The sequence below is a fragment of the Lissotriton helveticus genome, chromosome 1_1 (assembly GCF_964261635.1).
Source record: "Lissotriton helveticus chromosome 1_1, aLisHel1.1, whole genome shotgun sequence".
In the NCBI taxonomy this organism is placed as follows: Eukaryota; Metazoa; Chordata; class Amphibia; order Caudata; family Salamandridae; genus Lissotriton; species Lissotriton helveticus.
The window spans coordinates 146,093,644-146,114,178 of NC_136057.1; the positions used below are offsets into that span (position 1 = coordinate 146,093,644).

Consider the following 20,535-nt stretch of genomic DNA (forward strand, 5'->3'; position numbering starts at 1 on the left):
TTGGTAACGTGGCTGCAAGCAGACAGGCTTAACTTCAAAGACAGGTATGTAAAGCATTTAAAAACACCATTTCAGTAAATAATTAAGACACAACACAAAATAAAAATCCAACACCAATTTATAAAAATAGGTAATATTTTTATCTTTTAAATGACACCAAAACGAAAATAATCCACTGTAGGGAACCAGAGATATGAATTTTTAAAGATTAGTCACTTTCTAGTGCTTAGAAACCAACAGTGCCCCTTTAAGTCATTTCGTTTTCTCTGTCAGGGACACACCTTTACAAATTGCTCTGAAGAATTCTCACCACTGTAGTGGACCGCCTTCTTCAGCAAGCGGGGTCCAGTTAGAACACCTTCCTGGCGTTCTGCTTGCAGGTCCCAAAGTATCCAACACACAATCCAAGGTTCTGGAATCTCCAAGAGGGTCCTTGAAAGTGTGAAATTTCAATGCCGCAATCCACTTGAACAAAACTGTAAAAGTCCAATAAATCCAGTTAAATTTGTAAAACAGGATTCAGTTTAATGAAGAGAAGCAGAGTACATCTGTCCAGGCTGAAATGAAGTTCTGTATGACCATAAGCACATTCTGACATGATGTCACACAACTGCAGAGTCAGTACCACAGATTAAAAGAATACACATTCTAGATTAAAAGGGCAATACAATAAAAAGGGAAATGAGGAGATAATATAACAAGATACAACACATTTCCTTCCTAAGAAAAATTAAGATAGAACATCTCTGCATTTGGAAACACGTCTAACATTCCAAACATGTCCATCTTGTGTCACAATACTATTGCGATTAACCTTGACAACTCTAACTGGCTTACCAAATGTATTATATCCTTTAAGAAGAATACCAGTTTTTTTAAACTCTAACCATATCCCCAACTCTAAAATCAGGAATTTTAACTTTCATGCGCAAATCATACAATTCTTACTCTTCTGTTGTTTCTTTTCAATATTTCGGGTTAACATCTCATTATCTACATCAGAAGAATAACACCTCACATTCTTCTTTAGCCACCAAGGGCATAGTTTAGAAATTGGATCCCGCCCCTTTAGTAGACGGAAAGGCGAAACTTCAGTTGTTGAGTGGGGAGTGATCCTGTACATCCACAATTTTTCCCTCAATTTATCTTTCCAATCAGCTCCAACACCTCTGGCCCACATAATGTCTTGCTTCAGGACCCTTTTAAATCTCTCCACCTTCCTCGTTGCCAATGTAAAAGTCCAATAAATCCAGTTAAATTTGTAAAACAGGATTCAGTTTAATGAAGAGAAGCACAGTACATCTGTCCAGGCTGAAATGAAGTTCTGTATGACCATAAGCACATTCTGACATGATGTCACACAACTGCAGAGTCAGTACCACAGATTAAAAGAATACACATTCTAGATTAACCCCTTCGCTGCTAGGCCTTTTCCCCTCCTGTGCTAAGCCTTTCTTAGAACCCGACGAACCCAGATCCAAAACCTGAGCAGCAACTTGCAATGATTTTGTTTTATTTACTGGGTATAGAGCACTTATTCTTGGAAAATGTATATGTGGAAAAATCGGTATGAAAGACACCTATGTATTTCTGAATTGGGTACAAATTATAGAGTTTAGAAACAGTATATAATTGCACATTTTCAAAATTGGGAATACTCATACTAGCATGAGAATTATTGGTCATTTTTGAAAAAGATTTTTTTTTTACACAATGTCTTTCATTGGGAAGGGAGAAATGCATGAAAACTCAATTGGTAATAACAGTTGATTTACAAATCTGAATTACCCTAAGTCTCCCGATAAAAACGGTACCTCACTTGTGTGGGTCGGCCTTGTGCCTGCGACAGGAAACGGCGCAAAATGCAACATGGTCACACCTCAATTTTGCAGTTAAAAATTGACCCTTTTATGGCAAAGTGCCTACCTGTAGTTTTTGCACCCTAGCTCTGCCGGCACCTAGGGAAACCTAGCAAACCTATACATTTCTGAAAACTAGACACCCAGGGAAATTCAGGATGGGGTGACTCGACTGCCTACCACCAGGTTTTGTTACCCAGAATCCCTTGCAAAACTAAGAATTTGACAAAACAAACACATTTTCCTCACATTTCTGTGGTGGAAAGTTCTGGAATCTGCGTGGATCAACAAATTTCCACCCACCCAGCGTTCCCCCAGGTCTCCCAAAAACAATGGTACCTCACTTGCGTGGGTAGGCATAGTGGCTGCAACATGAAACAGCGCAAAACGCAACGTGGTCGCACCTCAATTTCCCAGTGAAATCTTGCCCTTTTTGGACAAAGAGACTACCTTTTGTTTTTGAACCCTAGCTCTGCCAGCACCTAGGGAAACCTAGCAAACCTATACATTTTTGAAAACTAGACACCCAGGGAAATTCAGGATGGGGTGACTCGACTGCCTACCACCAGGTTTTGTTACCCAGAATCCCTTGCAAATCTAAGAATTTGACAAAAAAACACATTTTCCTCACATTTCTGTGGTGAAAAGGTCTGGAATCTGTGTGGATCAACAAATTTCTACCCACCCAGCGTTCCCCCGGGTCTCCCGAAAAAAATGGTACCTCACTTGCCTGGGTCTGCCTAGTGCCTGCGACAGAAAGCAGCGCAAAACGCAACGTGGTTGCACCTCAATTTCCCAGTGAAATCTTGCCCTTTTTGGACAAAGAGAATACCTTTTGTTTTTGAGCCCTAGCTATGCCAGCACCTTGGGAAACCTAGCAAACCTATACATTTCTGAAAACTAGACACCCAGGGGAATTCAGGATGGGGTGACTCGACTGCCTACCACCAGGTTTTGTTACCCAGAATCCCTTGCAAAGCTAAGAATTTGACAAAGTAAACACATTTTCCTCACATGTCTGTGGTGGAAAGTTCTGGAATCTGCGTGGATCAACAAATTTCTACCCACCCAGCGTTTTCCCAGGTCTCCCCAAAAAAATGGTACCTCACTTGCGTGGGTAGGCATAGCGGCTGCGACATGAAACAGGACAAAACGCAACGTGGTCGCACCTCAATTTCCCAGTGAAATCTTGCCATTTTTGGACAAAGAGACTACCTTTTGTTTTTTAGCCCTAGCTCTGCCAGCACCTAGGGAAACCTAGCAAACCTATACATTTTTGAAAACTAGACACCCAGGGGAATTCAGGATGGGGTGACTCGACTGCCTACCACCAGGTTTTGTTACCCAGAATCCCTTGCAAAGCTAAGAATTTGACAAAAAAAACACATTTTCCTCACATTTCTGTGGTGCAAAGTTCTGGAATCTGCGTGGATCAACACATTTCTACCCACCCAGCGTTCCCCCAGGTCTCCCACAAAAAATGGTACCTCACTTGCGTGGGTAGGCATAGTGACTGCGACATGAAACAGCGCAAAATGCAACGTGGTCGCACCTCAATTTCCCAGTGAACTCTTGCCCTTTTTGGACAAAGAGACTACCTTTTGTTTTTGAGCCCTAGCGCTGCCAGCACCTAGGGAAACCTAGCAAACCTATACATTTTTTAAAACTAGGCACCTAGGGGAATTCAAGATGGGGTGACTCGACTGCCTACCACCAGGTTTTGTTACCCAGAATCCCTTTCAAAGCTAAGAATTTGACAAAAAAAACACATTTTCCTCACATTTCTGTGGTGGAAAGTTCTGGAATCTGCGTGGATCAACAAATTTCCACCCACCCAGCGTTGCCCCGGGTCTCCCGAAAAAAATGGTACCTCACTTGCCTCGGTCTGCCTAGTGCCTGCGACAGGAAGCAGCGCAAAACGCAACGTGGTCGCACCTCAATTTCCCAGTGAAATCCTGACCTTTTTGGGCAACGAGACTACCTTTTGTTTTTGAACCCTAGCGCTGCCGGCACCTAGGGAAACCTAGCAAACCTATACATTTCTGAAAACTAGACACCCTGGGGAATTCAGGATGGGGTGACTCGACTGCCTACCACCAGGTTCTGTTACCCAGAATCCCTTGCAAAGCTAAACAAATTGTGAAGAAAATGTATTTTCCTCGCGTTTCTGTGGTGGAAAGTTCCGGAATCTGTGTGGATCAATACATTTCCACCCACCCAGCGTTTCCCCAGGTCTCCCGATAAAAATGGTACCTCACTTGCATGGGTAGGCATAGTGGCTGCAACAGGAAAAGGTCCAAATCGTACGGTGGAGAATTTAAAATACCCTGTAGCAAAACAACCTTGATTTTTGGGGGGGGGGCACCTGAATTTTTGGCCCGGGGTTCGGCGGCCATCTTTGGAAACTACCAAACCCAAACAGTTCTGAAAACTAGACACCCGGGGGAGTCCAGAAAGGTATGGCATGCGTGGGTCCCCCAATGTTTTCCTGCCCAGAATTCTTTGCAAACCTTAAAATTAGGCAAAAAAATCACTTTTCCAAACTTTTTTGCGTGGGATCTCCGTGCCGGCAAAAATGTCTTACCACCCAGCGTTCCCCTTGTTCTCCCGAGTAAAAAGATACTTTACTTGTGTGGGTGCCCCAAAGCAGAACAGGCTAAAAATGAAATTTAAAAAAATTTAGTATTTAGGTGTGACAAATTAAGCACCCCACCATAGTCACAGGCCTTTGGCCCACCCACACAAGTGAGGTATCATTTTACTCGGGAGATCAAGGGGAACACTGGGTGGTAGGACATTTGTGCCGGCAGGGAGATCCCACCCAAAAATGTATGGAAATGAGTTTTTTTAACCTAAATTTAAGGTTTGCAGGGATTTCTGGGTAGGGAAACATTGGGGGACCCACGCATGCCATACCTCCCTGGACTCCCCCGGGTGTCTAGTTTTCAGAACTGTTTGGGTTTGGTAGTTTCCAAAGATGCCCGCCAAGCCCCGGGCCAAAAGCTCAGGTGACCCCCTCAAAAAATAAGAACGTTTTGCTAATGGTAATTTTTAAGTCTCCACCGTACGAATTGGGCCTTTTCCTGTTGCAGCCACTATGCCGACCCACGCAAGTGAGGTACCATTTTTATCAGGAGACCTTGGGGAACGCTAGGTGGGAGGTAATTTGTGTGAGCCCAGTGATGCCACGCTTTCCCACACACAAAAAAGTGCGAAAAAAAAGATTTTTTCAGCTAGAATTGAGGTTTGCAAGGGATTCTGGGTAAAGGAACGTTGGAGGATCCACGCAAGCCATACCTCCTTGGAAGCCCCCAGGTGTCTACTAAGAGAAAAAAGACAAATATTACTGCACAGCCATCTAATCCGCAAGCACACACACATACTGGTTGGATTTGGCACGAGGGTGAGTGATGATTCAGTACATACAATTGTATTCGCAAGTAATTTCACAAAAATGAAATACACTGCGTATAATTGAAAGTATGATAAACTGAACCACTGACTCGTGAGCTGTAAAGCCACGTCAAGGCACCAACCTCTTTACAGGCCATTCATACACCTTTCGTACGTGTGACACATACAAAACATTCACACCGCCAGCCGCGGACCCTTCACATTTCAACACTCACACCAGCAGACAGTGCCATTCAAGGGCCCATCACTTTCACACGCCCACATTTCTGACACTGCAACTACACAAAATGATGGACTGCGTGGAGTGTCACTCAACTAGCAGTGTGTGTAGTGACCAACAGAAAGTAACTACTCCCACACCGCCAGCCGAGTGCCAGTCCACCCACACCACCATCCAAGCACCAGACCATGCACACCGCCAGCCAAACACCACTCAGCGCGCACCGACAGCCAAGTACCACTCCACACACACCACCAGCCAAGCACCACTCCACACACACCGCAAGCCAAGCGCCACTCCACACACACTGCCAGCCAAGCACCACTCCGTGCACAGACAGCCAAGTACCACTCCAGGCATACCATCCAGCCAAGCGCCACTCCACACACACCGCCAGCCAAGCACCACTCCGTGCACAGACAGCCAAGTACCACTCCACGCACACCATCCAGTCAAACGCCAGTCCACACACACCGCCAGCCAAGCACCAGTCAACGCACACTGCCAGCCAAGCACCAGTCAACGCACACCACCAGCCAAGCGCCAGTCAATGCATACTGCCAGCCAATCGCCAATCCACGCACACCGCAAGTCATGCATCAGTCCACGCACACCGCCTGCCAAGCACCAGTCCACGCACACCGTCTGCCAAGCACCAGCCCACGCACATCGCCAGCCAAGCGCCCGTCCACACACACCGCCAGCCAAGCACCAGTCCAGACACACCACCAGTCAAGTGCCAGTCCATGCACGCCGCCAGCCAAACACTAGTCCATGCACGCCGCCAGCCAAACACCAGTCCACGCACACCGCCAAATAATTTCTTTTTTTTAAAACAAAGAAAAAAATTACAAACTATTTGGAACCAGATGCAAAACTACAACTACAAACCACGGTAACTTAAAAACAAAATACTAATGCCACAGGTGCAACTGAATAACCAAAAAACATTACAGACCAGGCAGTAGACCATTAGACTCACGGTAGCCCCCAAAATTTCTTTTGAGTGTGATACATTCTGAAACATCTGGGCACACACAGCCCAGGATGAGAAGGACAATCGGCACAGTGCATACGAGTATCCTTCCGCACATCTCTTCGATAGCAGACTTTACATCTCTTCCAGGGATTGTTTTTTTGGGGCGTGGGAGGAATGTAATCAGGAAAGTGGCAATCTCGCAATTTAGCCACTTCCTCCACCACTCCGATTCTAGGAACATGTGCCTGATCCACAACAACAAGGCTGCCTATCACAGACTCCTGAAACTGAACATAAGTCAACTTTGATGCAGGAGAATACTCCTTGAACACAACAAAAGCATTAAAAGTTGCTATATTAAACAGATGGATGGCCAACTTCTTATACCAAATGTAAGACGAATAGCAGTGTAAGGTTCCAACCTCTGATCTACTCTGTCAACACCACCTATGTGCTTATTGTAGTCTACAATGCACACAGGTTTACGCACTTCAGCAACCTCACCCCAAACAGGCACAGATGTAGTACTTTCATCATGGATGGTAGTCAGCATCCTGTCGACAAATTTTACAGCTAGCAGTTTATCACTACGCAAGGCACTCCACTGTCCCCTCTGAAGCTTTTTGCAAACAAGCTCTTTCGGATAACCTTTACGGTTAGAGCGGATTGTGCCACAGGCAAAAGTGTCCACTTTCAACAACTCCTTAAACAATGGCAAAGCAGTGTAGAAGTTATCAAGGTACAAATGGTGGCCTCTGTAAAACAGTCCTCTAGCAAGATCCCAGACAATTTTCTCTGCCACTCCAAAAGTGGACGGACAACCAGGGGGGGTCAATAGTGGAATCCTTACCATATCCTGTCCTACTCTCAGCCAACATATACAGCTTAATTCCATAACCTGCCCTCTTGCTAGGAATGTACTGCTTAAAAAGTAAACGACCCTTGAACAAGACCAAAGACTCATCAATAGATATTTCTTTGCCTGGAGTATAGATCTCTGAAAATCGATCTACAAAATGATCAATAACAAGCCTAATTTTAAAAAGGCGGTCACAGTCAGGGTGATCTCGTGGTAACGCCAAAGCATTATCAACGAAATGCAGCATCCGAAGCAAAAGTAAATACCTATCACGACTCATAACTGCAGGAAATACAGACGTTGCCATCAAGGGACTGGAAGACCAAAATGAAGCCAGGGAAGGCTTCCTTATCAAGCCCATCAAAAAAGTCAAATCTAAAAACCTCTTCATCTCATCCAGATTTGTGGGAGTCCAACGGGTAGCTCTAGAGTGGGGCCCAAGTTTGGCACTGTTGTTCCTCAAAAACTGTTCCGCATACAAATTAGTCTGCTCAACAATCTCAGCCAAAAGGACATCATCCATGAACAACTTAAAACACTGTATAGGCAAGAAACTTTCACAATCCACTCTACACCCTGCATAACCAGTAAAGTCAGACAACACCGGCTGCACCATATTTGGATCAACCCAGAGTCCAGCACTTCCAATGGGAAGGCTTGCAGCACCAGGCTGCAAGCCAGATGTCTTTTGCACCATCGGCACATCAATCTCCTCCTCTAAATCAGGCACTTCGTCCTCACTGAGAGTGGATTCATCATCCGATGATTCCATGTGGAGAGAAAACTCACTGCCTGAATCATCCCCTCCCTCCTCTCCTTCCAGCTCAGAGGAAGATTCAAGAAGCAAACCAATCGACCCTGCCCGACCCTGGTCTATTGTACCACCCGTATTATCGAATTACGTAACTGTATACGCTCACTCTTTGTATTTTGTTATAATGTTTGACGCACCTGGTTGATATGTATATTATTATATTGTTGACGCACCTGGTTGACTTTGCACACTTTACCCTCTCCACCTCAACGTTCCTTACTTCCCTACTACTGTCGCACCTGTGGGACTATACACCGTGTTCACACCCACCTCAACTGTGCCCACCTTTAAACTCTAAATATTCTAAACACGCTTAAGCAAGTATATGCTCCTTATTATTGCACTTTATACTATTGACGCAATTGTTTGTCTATACACTGTGTACCGACACTACCTCACCTGTGACCTACCTCATGTCCTTTGACCCACCTATGTAACTAGCACCTTGTACCTAACTACCTCATATATTACTTTGTATATACGCTTTATTACTCTGTATTTTTTATCCCCATGCCCTTGTAAAGCGCTCTGATATCTGCAAAGATCTTGTTCGCGCTATATAAAACTTTCAAAATAAATAAATAAATAAATCACCTGCTGAGCAGTCATTCTACAGCTAGCCATAATGCTAACTAAAAAAGATTATTTGTCAAACACGTGAACAACAAATCCTTTGAAAAAAAAAAGAAATAAACACAATGTTGCTTTATCTCACACACCTATATACTCCAACACTATACCACTCACTTGACAGAAGCAGCTAGACTCAGCACCACCTACTCTGCACAGACACAGAAAGGATCAACAATATCCCACTAAAAAAGAAAAAGAAAAAAAAACAAATTACACATAAGACAACGCGAAACACATTGCAATTAATTTCATGCTCAGAACACAATCAGAAATACAGCCATTATGACAGCACTTACAAAAAAAGACATTTATGCATAACAATAATACTCATTTGAAGTAAACCGTACAAAAATGTTTTTCTAACCAAATGAATGCAAATACGCAAAACTGCAGAACAACCACTGCCGAAACCGCAAACAGGAATCACAAGCTTTACACTACAATAAAAAGGAGAAGAAAAAACATTACAATCACATATTCAAATAATGCACCAGTCAACACACAATACACCAAAAAAGCTAAGGGGTAAGTGGGCCTAAGAGTATAACTAAAATATTCACCCCTGTAAAAGCGGAGAAACCCTTGCCCTTGAGGCCACCCCCCTCACATGGCTTCATTACCAAAAATTCAATCTGCCAAAATAAATTGCACCCATTGGGGAGCAACCCTTGCCCAAGGGGCCGCTCCCCACACACATCCCTGGTGGTCTAGTGGGCCAAATGGATACTGACCCTTGCCCTAGGGGTCACTCTCCTTCTAAACATCCCTGGTGGCCTAGTGGGCCCTACAAAAAACAAAAATACCGGCTTGATCTGCCCCCCCAAGGGGGCAGACTGCCAGAAAACATGCCCCCAAGGGGAGTGACCCTTGCCCAAGGGGCCACTCCCCATGGACCGCAAAATCTGTGGTCCAGGCAGCCAGAAAAATACAAAATATATGGGGGCAGACACCGTAGACATATTTGCACCACTTGGGGAGTGAGCCTTGCCCAAAAGGGCCGCTCCCCACACACATCCCTGGTGGTCTAAAAGGCCAAAATGGAGAGTGACCCTTGTCCAAGGGGACACTCTCCTTATAACCATCCCTGGTGGCCTAGTGGGCTACAAAAAACATAAATCACCGCTTGATCTGCCCCCCCACGGGGGCAGACAGCCAAAAGCATGCCCCCAAGGGGAGTGACCCTTGCCCAAGGGGCCACTCCCCATACAGAGTGGTCCAGTGGGCTCAAAAATTCATAAATATATATCCAGCCCCCCCCCCGGGGGGGCAGACACTGTAAAATTATATGCCCCCTTGGGGAGCGACCCTTGCCCAAGGGGCCACTCCCCACTCTCCCCACACACATCCCTGGTGATCTAGTGGGGCCTAAATGGAGAGTGACCCTTGCTCAAGGGGTCACTCTCCTTATATGCATCCCTGGTGGCCTAGTGGGCTACAAAAAACAAAAAGCATGGCTTGATCTGCCCCCCCCCCCCCCCACGGGGGCAGACAGCCAAAAACATGCCCCCAAGGGGAGTGACCCTTGCCCAAGGGGCCACTCCCCATACAGCGTTACATTGGTGGTCCAGTGGGCTCCACAATTCATAAATATATGTCCTGCGCCCCCCGGGGGGGGGGGGCAGACACTGTAAAACATTATGCACCCCTGGGGGAGCGACCCTTGCTCAAGGGGCCGCTCCCCGAAACAGAAATCGACATAAAAAAAAAATCGGACTAATCTGCATTTCTGCTGCACGACCGAGCAGCAGGAATGCAGAAAAGAGGCACCGGGGGGGGGAAAGGCAAACCCTTTTCTGTCCCCCGGTGCCTCGAAAACACAAAAAAAAGCAAAGCGATCGCTCTCCTACCTGTTTCCCCACCGAGGCGCAGCTTGGAAATGGCGACCACCGGTGGGGAAACAGAAAGTAAACAAGTGCTGACGTCAGCGCAGCTCGCGCGCTGACGTCATCAGTGACGTGGGAGGGTGGGGGAGGCACGGGAAGGTCTTCCCCTGCCTCCCGATGCAAAAAAAAAGATCGAGGACACGCGGGGGGAGCACCAGCCCTCCGTCCGCAGGTAGACGCCATGACGGCCGGGAGCCGTCATCAGCACACGAGCACTGTGTGCCATGACGGCTCCCGGCCGTCATCAGCATCGAAGGGGTTAAAAGGGCAATACAATAAAAAGGGAAATGAGGAGATAATATAACAAGATACAACACAAACCCTTACAAATCCACTGGTACTCCAGGCTTTGAATTCTTTGTGGGGCTGTCCAGGTGAGCTCTGTTAACCTGTAGCTTGCAGGGAGTTTCCACTCTTGAGTCTTTTGGCTGCAAGGTAATCCACAGGGCTGTAGTTTCAGATGGTGCAGTCTTCATAGGTCATGCCTTAGAGTTCCTTGCACACAGCAAAATCTTCAGCAGGGCACTTCTTGCTTCATTCAGTTTCAAGCAGCAGATCATGAGGGCTCTGCCCCTCTCAGATACTTATTCAAAATTCTCTGGGTCAAGCACCAGGTCACTGCTGACCAATGAGAGCAGGGCAACTCCTCCTAGTTATGACCACATTGTGTGGAGTGTGTCATTAGTTTGTCCCAGAGTGCATCATCCTTCCAAATACATAATGGCTGATTTTCCAGCAAGGAGGTAAGAGCTGGCTAAACACACCCCCTGGGATATCTCATTTCCATGGACCATCCCAGTAACATCTGCAAATACCTTTCTTAAGCCTAGTCCTGACTCTGGGTCACAACTGTCATAGTGGACTAAAACCCAGGCCGCCCCTCTTGCCTTTGAAGCCACCTCCTAGCCTGGCATTCCTATAGAACAGATCACTGCCCTCCCAGCAGCCTGGCTAATCCACTTAACTCTGACCAATCAGGGCAGACCACTGAAAGGCTGAATTTGGACTTACAAACAAGAAAGTCTCATAACTTATTGTATGTACACTTTAGGAGAAATTCAACAATATAATATTGTTGGATTTACTACGACCATTCTGCGAAGTCTTTGAATGGTCCGGCTAGTCCTCTCCTATCAATATTTATTAATCAATCACTTCCTACCATGTTAACCTATGGGCCATGTGGTTTGCAATAGGGAAAATGACTTGCGTCATTTTTGTAGCACCAGGGCTTATAAAACCATATTTTTTAAGTATTTCCCTAATTTCTACCGGACCCCCTGTGCCACTAGGGGAGACTTCAGGGGTTCTGAATCTGCAGAAATATTGCAGATCACCCTTACCCAATTCTTCCAGCATCAAAGTCGAATTTGAGCACCTCTTTAAGACAATGTGGGGAGTGAAATGTAAAATTTCACTTTACCCAGGCTTCTAAAAACTCATTTTATAAGGGCGCTCCTTATAGATAACTGACCCCCCACCCCTGGGATACCTAGGGGTGACCCTGGGGGTCCTTAATATGCAAAAACATGGTAGGTGTTTAATTTTTAAGGGCACCTACCCCCAAAGTCGAGTTTGGGCACAATTTAAACTGACCTCAGGGTTCAGCACTGCACACATGCTGATGCAGAGAATCTGCTGGCATCTAAACTGCCATGCCCCAGGATACTGGAGACTTCTAGGTAGTTTCAATCCCCTGCCCTATTAAATACTAGGGGCTTAGGTGGTAGGTCATGCCAACTACAGGGGTACCCCACCATACTATAGTGTACCCTAGTGTTTGTTGGGTGTCTTAACTGTGTTCTAATGTGTTCTTTTTAGCTTGGCACTGGCCCTGGGCCTGGTTAAACAGAGCCCAGGGTCAGTCAGAGTCAGTTACCACCAGTTCCAGTCAGCAAAAAGTTGGGGGGGGCCCAGGGCACAGGATGACTTTGCAACATATACTGAAATTGGTATCAGGGATCCAAGTTTGTAGGAGTCACTGTCTTCATGTTTTCAATTGTTCAAACAGGTGTGACTCATCCTTTCCTGTCTTCCTGCCCTTTCATGATGACTCTTTCAATCAATCAATCAAGGATTTATAAAGCACAGCAAATCACGCTTGAGGGTCTGAAGGCGCTGGAGTTGCTAACTGCTAGGTGGTGATCTGCTCATTCGAATTGCCAGGTCTTGAGTCCTTTCCTGAATTGCTGGAACAATGAGGCAGTCCTGAGGTGCAGGGGCAGGTCGTTCCAAGTTTTGGCCGCTAGGTTATGCGTTTGCTAATGTATGTTTTTCCTTCCTTGTGCAGGGATTTGTATGCACAGATCAACATCTTGAACTTGCATCTCTTCTGGATCGGGCGCCAGGGTAGCTTCTTCAGGCGGGGTGTTATGTGGGTACGTCTCGGGAGATTGAGGATGAGACTCACCACTAAATTTTGTACCTTCTGTAGTCTCTTTAGGAGGTGTGTGGTGATTCCTATGCAGAGTGTGTTCCCTTAACCCAGTCTGCTGTGATTAGGGTCTGTTTGATGGTTCTTCTGGTGTTTACTGAGACCCACATGCATAGGGTGTGAAGGATAAGACTGCATTTATCTGATTCTTCATTGATAGCTTGCTGTTCACGATGATGCCGAGGTTGCGGGTGTGGTCTATAGCGGTAGTGAATGGGCCAAGTTCAGCAGGTCACCATGTGTTGTTCCATGGCGAGGTGTTGTTCCCCCAGATTAGGACTTCTGTCTTGTCTGTGTTGAGCTTGAGACAGCTGTCCTTCATCCAATCGTCGACACTCGTCGTACATCTTTGGAAGTTGGCTCTGGTGGTGGAGGGTTCTTCGGACCTCGTGAGGATGAATGGGGTTTCGTCTGCGTAGGAGATGCTGTTGGGTCAGTGCGATCTGACGGTATTGACCAAGGGGGTTCTGTACCTGGTAAAGAGGTTAGGGCTGAAGGAAAATCTTTGTGGGATGCCTCGGATGATCTTCTTGGGTTTTGAGGTGAACGGTGGGAGACGGATTATCTGGGTATGTCCGGTGAGGTGATCCATTTAAGGGTGTCTACCTTTATTCCGATGTGGTGAAGTCTGTTGATCAAGATGTGGTGAAAGACAGTATTGAATTCATCTGACAGGTCCAGGAGGATGAGGGCTGCTGCTTCACTACAGTCAAGGCAGGCCCTGTTTACGTCTGTGGCTGCGATCAGGTCTGTCTCAGTGCTATGGTAGGCATAGAATCTGGATTGAGAGGGGTCCAGGAGGCTGCTGTGTTTCAGATGTTCACTGAATTGCTGATTGAGTGTCTTCTCTAGAACCTTCACTGGAAAGGGGAGCATGGAGATGGGCCGGTAGTTCGTAGGTTCTGCTGGGTCAGCTGATTGTTTCTCCAGGAGGACGGTCACTTCCGCATGTTTTCAGTCCTCAGGGAAGGAGGACGGGGTGATGGAGGGGCCCAGAATTATTCTTTAGATTGTCGCCTATCGACTTCCTCCCAAAGTTGAAGATGTGGTGGGGAAAGGCGTCTGTGGGTGCTCCCGAGTACACGGAGTTCATGACAGAGACTGTGGCTTGAGTAGTAAGAGGGTCCTGGTGGATAAGCAGGTGTGTTTGTGGGTGTGAGCAGGCTGATGCTGTCATTGGATGGGTGTTGGGGTTTAAAGTTTTTGTAGGTGACTGAGATCTTGTTGTGGAAGAAGTCCTGCAGGGTGTCACATAGTAATTGAGAGGGGGTGATGTAGTTCTTGGTGGCTGCAGGGTTGGAGAACTCCTTCACAATGGTAAAGAACTCCTTGCTGCGGTTTGGGCTGGCTTCTGTGTGGTCTGCTAGGGCGTTCTTTGTTTCTTTCAGAAGGTTTTGGTACTATAGGTGTTATGGTCGCCTGTCTCTTTTCTGGTGTGTCACTTGCTTTCTAGTTGCTGGCAGTTGCATTTGGTGGATTTCAGATATGCAGTGAGCCAGATGGCTCTTCTGGTGAATCCTTTGGATTTGGATGGCTTGGTGGGGTGATTGTGTCGTCACATTCTGAGACCCACTGGGAGAAGTTCTTTGCAGCCTGGTGTGGGTTGGATGTTGTCTGGGAGGTGGGAGTTGACAGCATTTTTCGTCTGGTCTCTGATATCTTTTTCCAGTTCCTGCACGTGGGGCTAGGGGGCATGGTGACCATGTTGGTAGGCCGTGAGATGGTGAAGTGGATGTTGCAGAGGTCAATCCAGGTGAGCTGTGAGAAGTGGTTGTACTTAATTCTGTTGCTGGATGTGAGAATTGGGTCGAGAGTGTGTACTGCAATGTGGGTAGGGTTGGTGGCAAGTTTCTTGAGACTGATGTTGCTCATGCTTTCTAAGAGGTCAGTTGTGTTTGTGTTTGCTGGGGTCGTCCCGGTGGAAGTTAAAATGGCATAGGAATATGTAGTGCTTGGAATCAATGGCCATTATTGTGAAGAGGTCAGAGAAGGCATTGCAGAAGCTGGGGCGTTGTCCTGGTGGTCTCTAGGCAAGGGTGCCTGCATCTATGTGGATTTGGAGGTTGAGATGCTCCATTATCAGGGTTGAGTCGTCTGAGGAGATCATGACGTGGATAGTGTCCTTGTGGATGATGTCAATTCCACCTCTGTGTTTGTTGGGTGTGTTATCTTGTACCCTTCGGGGGTGGCGATGACGATGTCCGGTACAAATGAGGGGTTCTGCCAAGTCTCTGTGAGGAGGATGACGCCTGGGGTGAGGGAGGAAATTGTGTAGCAGATCTTCATGGTATGTTTGCAGAGTGATTGTGAGTTGAGTAGGATGTACTGGAGCTGTGCCGTGGCGGTCTCTGTTGGTGTGGTGGACGCGGTCATGTTTGAAGTGTCTCCACCATTATTATTGGTGTTGCATGCGAAGGAGCAGTGCTAGCAGGAGTATGATCCCCTGGTGGTGCGTGTCGATGTGAGGCAGCAGTTGTTGTTGTCGATGTGCTCGGGATCGAGGGCTCAGAGGTCTGCGGCGGTATAGCTGTGGGGGATGGGTCAACCAGAGCTCCTGGGCTGGGTGCGGTCTATGTGCAGACGGGCACAAATGAGCTTGCCTGTGGTGCGCTGGCTGCGTGGCTGCGCTGCGGCCTCCATTAAGTAGGTCCTGGAAGGAGGAAGGGTCATTGGGAGGTGGGAAACAGGAGGCACGGAAAACAGAGGGAATAGAGGCGGCAGCGGGGGAGCAGTTGTCAAAATAGGAGGCAGTAAGATGGAAGAAGGCAGAGCACAGAAAAGGTAGAGGCAGAAGGACAAATAAGGCAGAACAAAAATCCGGCAAGTAGACTGCAATGCCGCAGAACGGAGAGGCAGGAGCAATGTGCAGAGGGGGAGCTGTCTCGAGGTCTACCTCAAGGGTGTGCTCTTCTGCACACATGCTGACAAAAGTTGCCTTCACCACACATTGAGGGTAAATTCACTTTACATATCTGCATAGATTTAGCGACTTATGAACAAAATTCAATTTCAATCAAACTGCAAAACTAACACAACGTTTGAGGCATTGGTTGAATGTATCAGGCAAACCTGCAATCACAAACTTTGAAGTCAGCAGTAGTAGGAATATGTGTTCATATATAAGGCTGTCATATTAGCATGACTGCCTGTTTCAACAACTCCAGTCTGGGGCCTTCGGTAAATTCTCCAATTATCCCATGTATCCCCATTGCTGAAAAAGTATTAGCATTGGACCTGTGGCGTGTGTTCCTATTCTCTAAACGTAGAGGTCCTTACGCATACCCAGGGTGGGACTCGGTATCCAAATTGAAGCTGGTGGTATCCAGTGCTCTGCACTGGCACTTAATTGTCATCACCGGCACTTCCGACAGTGCACCACAAGGTGGTGGTGTTTGTCTAGTTTAGGAATGAGCGCTACACATTAAAATTACTGCCTGCCGCTCAAGCCATTCTTTTAGCTTTGGTGGACTGGAATGCCCTGAATTGTCACTTTGGAGGAGTGTGATGGGTAGTAGTTGTGTAGGTACTGCCATTGGCAGTGCTGGCAGGGGCAGTGGGTGGGGCATGCAGAAATCGCCTTCTGAAAAGGGCCCTGGCACTTAATATTTTACAAATTAACCACTGGAGGGGAAATGGATCTACTCTGGTAATAAATAAAAAGTAAAAAGAATTGTGTCACTGGATGTACAAATCATATTCCAGATAAGCAGACCCTGAACCCTCCCTGAGTCCCACAGATGAACCTGGGGCACAGGATTCATGCAACCAGAAAAAAAAGAAAAAAAAGAAAGTTTTATGAGCCATACTTGTGTGTTTGCCCACTGGCTACACATTGGCCACACATGGTAGGTGGAGGGAAAGGGGCAGGGTTTGTCCTTAGTCCACGTCCATGAAGCTCACACCCCCACAGCACATTCCCACCTATTGAGCGTTGGGTTTAGGGCCTGGGCCGAGGCAGGGTTCAGCAGCCAAACCCACTGTGCACCACCAAAGACCATATGCAGCAGTGGTTGGCCGCCCGCAGTGAGTTGGTGCAGGGGCTGCCCAAAGGCCAGACATGGCAGCCAACCTTGCGGCATATGGCTGAAGGATGTGCGAAGTGGTAGTTGGCTACATTGGAGGGTATGGCGTAGCACCTGGAGGCCAGGTCCTGTAGCCAAACCTGTGGTTGCTGCCCACATGCGTGTAGGGCCTATCTGGAGGCCAAGCTTTGCTGGTCATGGCCTTGGTTGCGGGTGTTGACCACACGCAGCGGGTTAGGCATAGGACCTGGCTGGAGACCAGGCCATGTGACAACTCTTGGATGTCGTATAGGATTACAAATAAAATTGCGGAAAAAATATAAAACTTTGAGTGAAGTTATGGCTAGCCTTAGTTATAACACAACAGCATATATTTATAAAATCTCAGAAATTCATCCAAAATACAAAGCTAACATGCAGTTATGGATCCTAATTAAAATCCAAAAATATTGGCATTTAGCACTCATGGTTAGGGGCATAGTCCATATATGCACAACAGCCGTACAAACCATAGCTCACACCCCAAATGCATTGCTTGTGATCTCACAATATGTTATACCACAGAAATACAACGCCTAAAAGTGAAATGTAAGTGCGCAACAACACTCAATCAAAACCATGGGCCTCATTTATGAGGCCGTGCGTCACTTTTACGACGCCGGTGCGTCACTTTTTGTGACGCACCAGCAGCGTAAAAAATGTGCCTTGTTGCACCATATTTACAAAGTGACGCATCTAGGTAGATGCGTCACTTTGTAAACCTCTGCGCTACATTATACCTACGCCAGGTATAATGTATGCAGGGGGGCGTTCTGACGCACGACAGGGTCATAAAAGTGACGCAGTGAAATCTATAAGATTTCACTGCATCACTTCTAGGACACAAATGCGTCAATTTCTTATGCCTGCCTCACAGCAGGCGTAAGACTGACGCATGCCTTTTCACATGGGGCTTGCCCCATTTGGAAGGACACATTGCTGGAGTTGCGTCACTTTTGTGACACACTCCAGCAATGCGTCACTTTTGCGCCATACAGATACGTCAGAAATACTGACGTATCTGTAACTCCTTGCGCCATGATGCGTCATACTGTAAATATGACGCATCATTGGTCTCACAAGGAGGGCGCAGTGAAAACTGACGCATCGCTGTTTTCACGCAGCGATGCGTCACTTTTCATAAATGAGGCCCCATGTATTTATCCTACATTCATAATCATCTCTGTGAAAGTGTCATGGGTAATGTGATATGTAATCTCACCTGTAAGATGACTCACAACATTTGATGTTGCATCTGTTTCATTAAGGGTGATTTCATGAGCATCTCCTTTGGGGTGTGAGTTTTGGCTTGCGTGGCTGTTTGTTCACTAAGAGGCGGTATGTACCCAGGTACCCAGTGCTAGATCTGTACAGCAGTTTTCTGGTCTTGGAAGTTGAGACACACACATGCACATGAAGGTGTACACACCTGCACGCTCACTGTGTTTCTTAGGGTCTGCACAAAGGCTGTTTTGTTTGGCTGTCACACCTTTCTTTCTCGAAACGCGCGTCGAAGATTACTGATTTCCTTGCCACAAGAAACGCTGTAATTAATTAGAAATGTTTTTATGAAATGTAATAGGAATTATTGATGTTTGTACACATGGTTATATGAGACAAAAATAACACTGGTTTTATGCTAGGTAATTTTTACTGTGTTTGTATTTTAATAAAATCATGTTTTTAACTTGAAAAAATTAGTTTTGATTGTCATACTTCAGTTGTTCTTCCATTTTATTGCATTTATAACAAGCATTGAGATATAAAGATCTATGACATATGTTTATTTGTAAGATTGCCTAGGGATATACTTTTGACTTGAATATCCCCATCCCTAGGAATTGCCCAATCAATTTTACAGGGGGTCCCAGTTATTTTTCAATACACCTTCCTTTCTCTCCTCAGGTTCACAACCTGGCTGTGTCCGACCGGGAGATCCAGAGGACCGGCCTTGCCCAGTTGGCCAAGATGAAGAAGTCGCGGCCTGGGTTCAAATACCACCCAGGCGCACGTCTCTACGGGGCCAAGGCGGTCTTTGATGACCAGCAGCTCAGACAGGTGCAATGGCATGACACTGACACGCTGCCGCCTTCTGGTTTTTCTATCCCCACCATCGTGGTGGAAGAGGTGACCACACAGAAGACCAAGGAGGAGCGCAAGCGCGAGAGGGAGGAGCTTAAAGAACAGAGCAAAAGAGAGGCAGCGCGTCAGCAGGAGAGCAAAAGGCGGGAGCTGGAGGAGAAGAAGGCCAGCAGGAAGCCGAACACGCGTGGCAAGACCTTCCACTTCCAGCGGAAGCCGCCGGCACCGGCGGCAGAGCACCAGGACCGGAAGGGGAGCGGCGGCAGCTTGAAGAGATACTCTGTTCCTTCCTGATGGACCTTTGACTTTTTATGAATAGGCACAGGGCCTTTTCATTGTAAATAATGTACAAAAAACAAGTAGCAAAAAAAATACTCTTTCAGCACAATGTAAATGTGTATGCACTTGTACAGCAGTAAAGAGTCAGAAAGAGTTGTTTCTTAGAAAATTGAGTCAAGCCCAACAGGGAACTAAGGGAGAATTCGCCCCAAGGGGACCTTATTGTTGGTATATTGAGTCCAGAATTAATCAAAAGTTTGTAGCTCCGAGATAGAGGGTCACCTGGGCAGCCAATAAACAGAGCAGGCACCAGAGGGGTTGTTAATCAGAGTCATTATTAGAATTGCACAGTGCGGTGTAAGACTGATAGTCATACACTTTTCGCAGATTACATAGAGTTGGCAGGAATGTTTAAAAAGCAGCTGACATGGTGGATCATAGCTATCCACAGGTAAGAGTAAAGAAAGACCAGCTCTGGATCACTGCAGCAGCTCCCGTCAACTCTGGAGACAGCCGCGCCCTCTCCTGCCCTCCAGCTTATCTTCTCCACACAACACAGAGGCAATCAATCATTAACAAGCGACCCGGCCTGGAGAAGTTTGCACAACTGTACAAACAACACACACAAGTAAAGTGCATTATTCAACAGCTCTTTTCATTTCCCTTTCAGTTTGAGGGCTGAACCTGAAGGTAATCGGTAGGAACCGCAGTCCCTGTATTGTTTCAGGGTCGTCTCCGGTCAGGCCCGGCTCTGGGATTCTTGCCCAGGGCGGGCCAGGAACAAGGATGGGTGGGCCATAGGATGAGTGGACAAACTATTGCAAAGATCTGATATCTTTTTGGGCTTCTGGAGAAGCGTGCTACTCGCTGAAAAGCGCTTCAACACCTCATCAGGGGTAGCAAGCGCTATAGGAATGCAAAGCCTTCCCTCTTCTATCCCTCCACTACCCTTTTCAATCCAAATAACAGACTAACATGTCCAACGCTCACATTAATTTCATATTTCACTAATCTACCA

At 46.7% G+C, this 20,535-nt stretch overlaps 1 protein-coding gene across 1 annotated transcript in view; it reads left to right on the forward strand.

Annotated features, from left to right (window-relative positions):
* TBC1D10C (TBC1 domain family member 10C) overlaps window positions 1-19,834 on the forward strand; it is a 185,753-nt gene extending 165,919 nt beyond the window's left edge. The window contains exon 10 of the mRNA XM_078659202.1: window positions 19,062-19,834. Coding sequence (XP_078515328.1) covers window positions 19,062-19,532 — 471 coding nt within the window. The 3' untranslated portion in view covers window positions 19,533-19,834. The remainder of the gene's footprint in view (window positions 1-19,061) is intronic.
* Window positions 19,835-20,535: the final 701 nt, after the last annotated feature.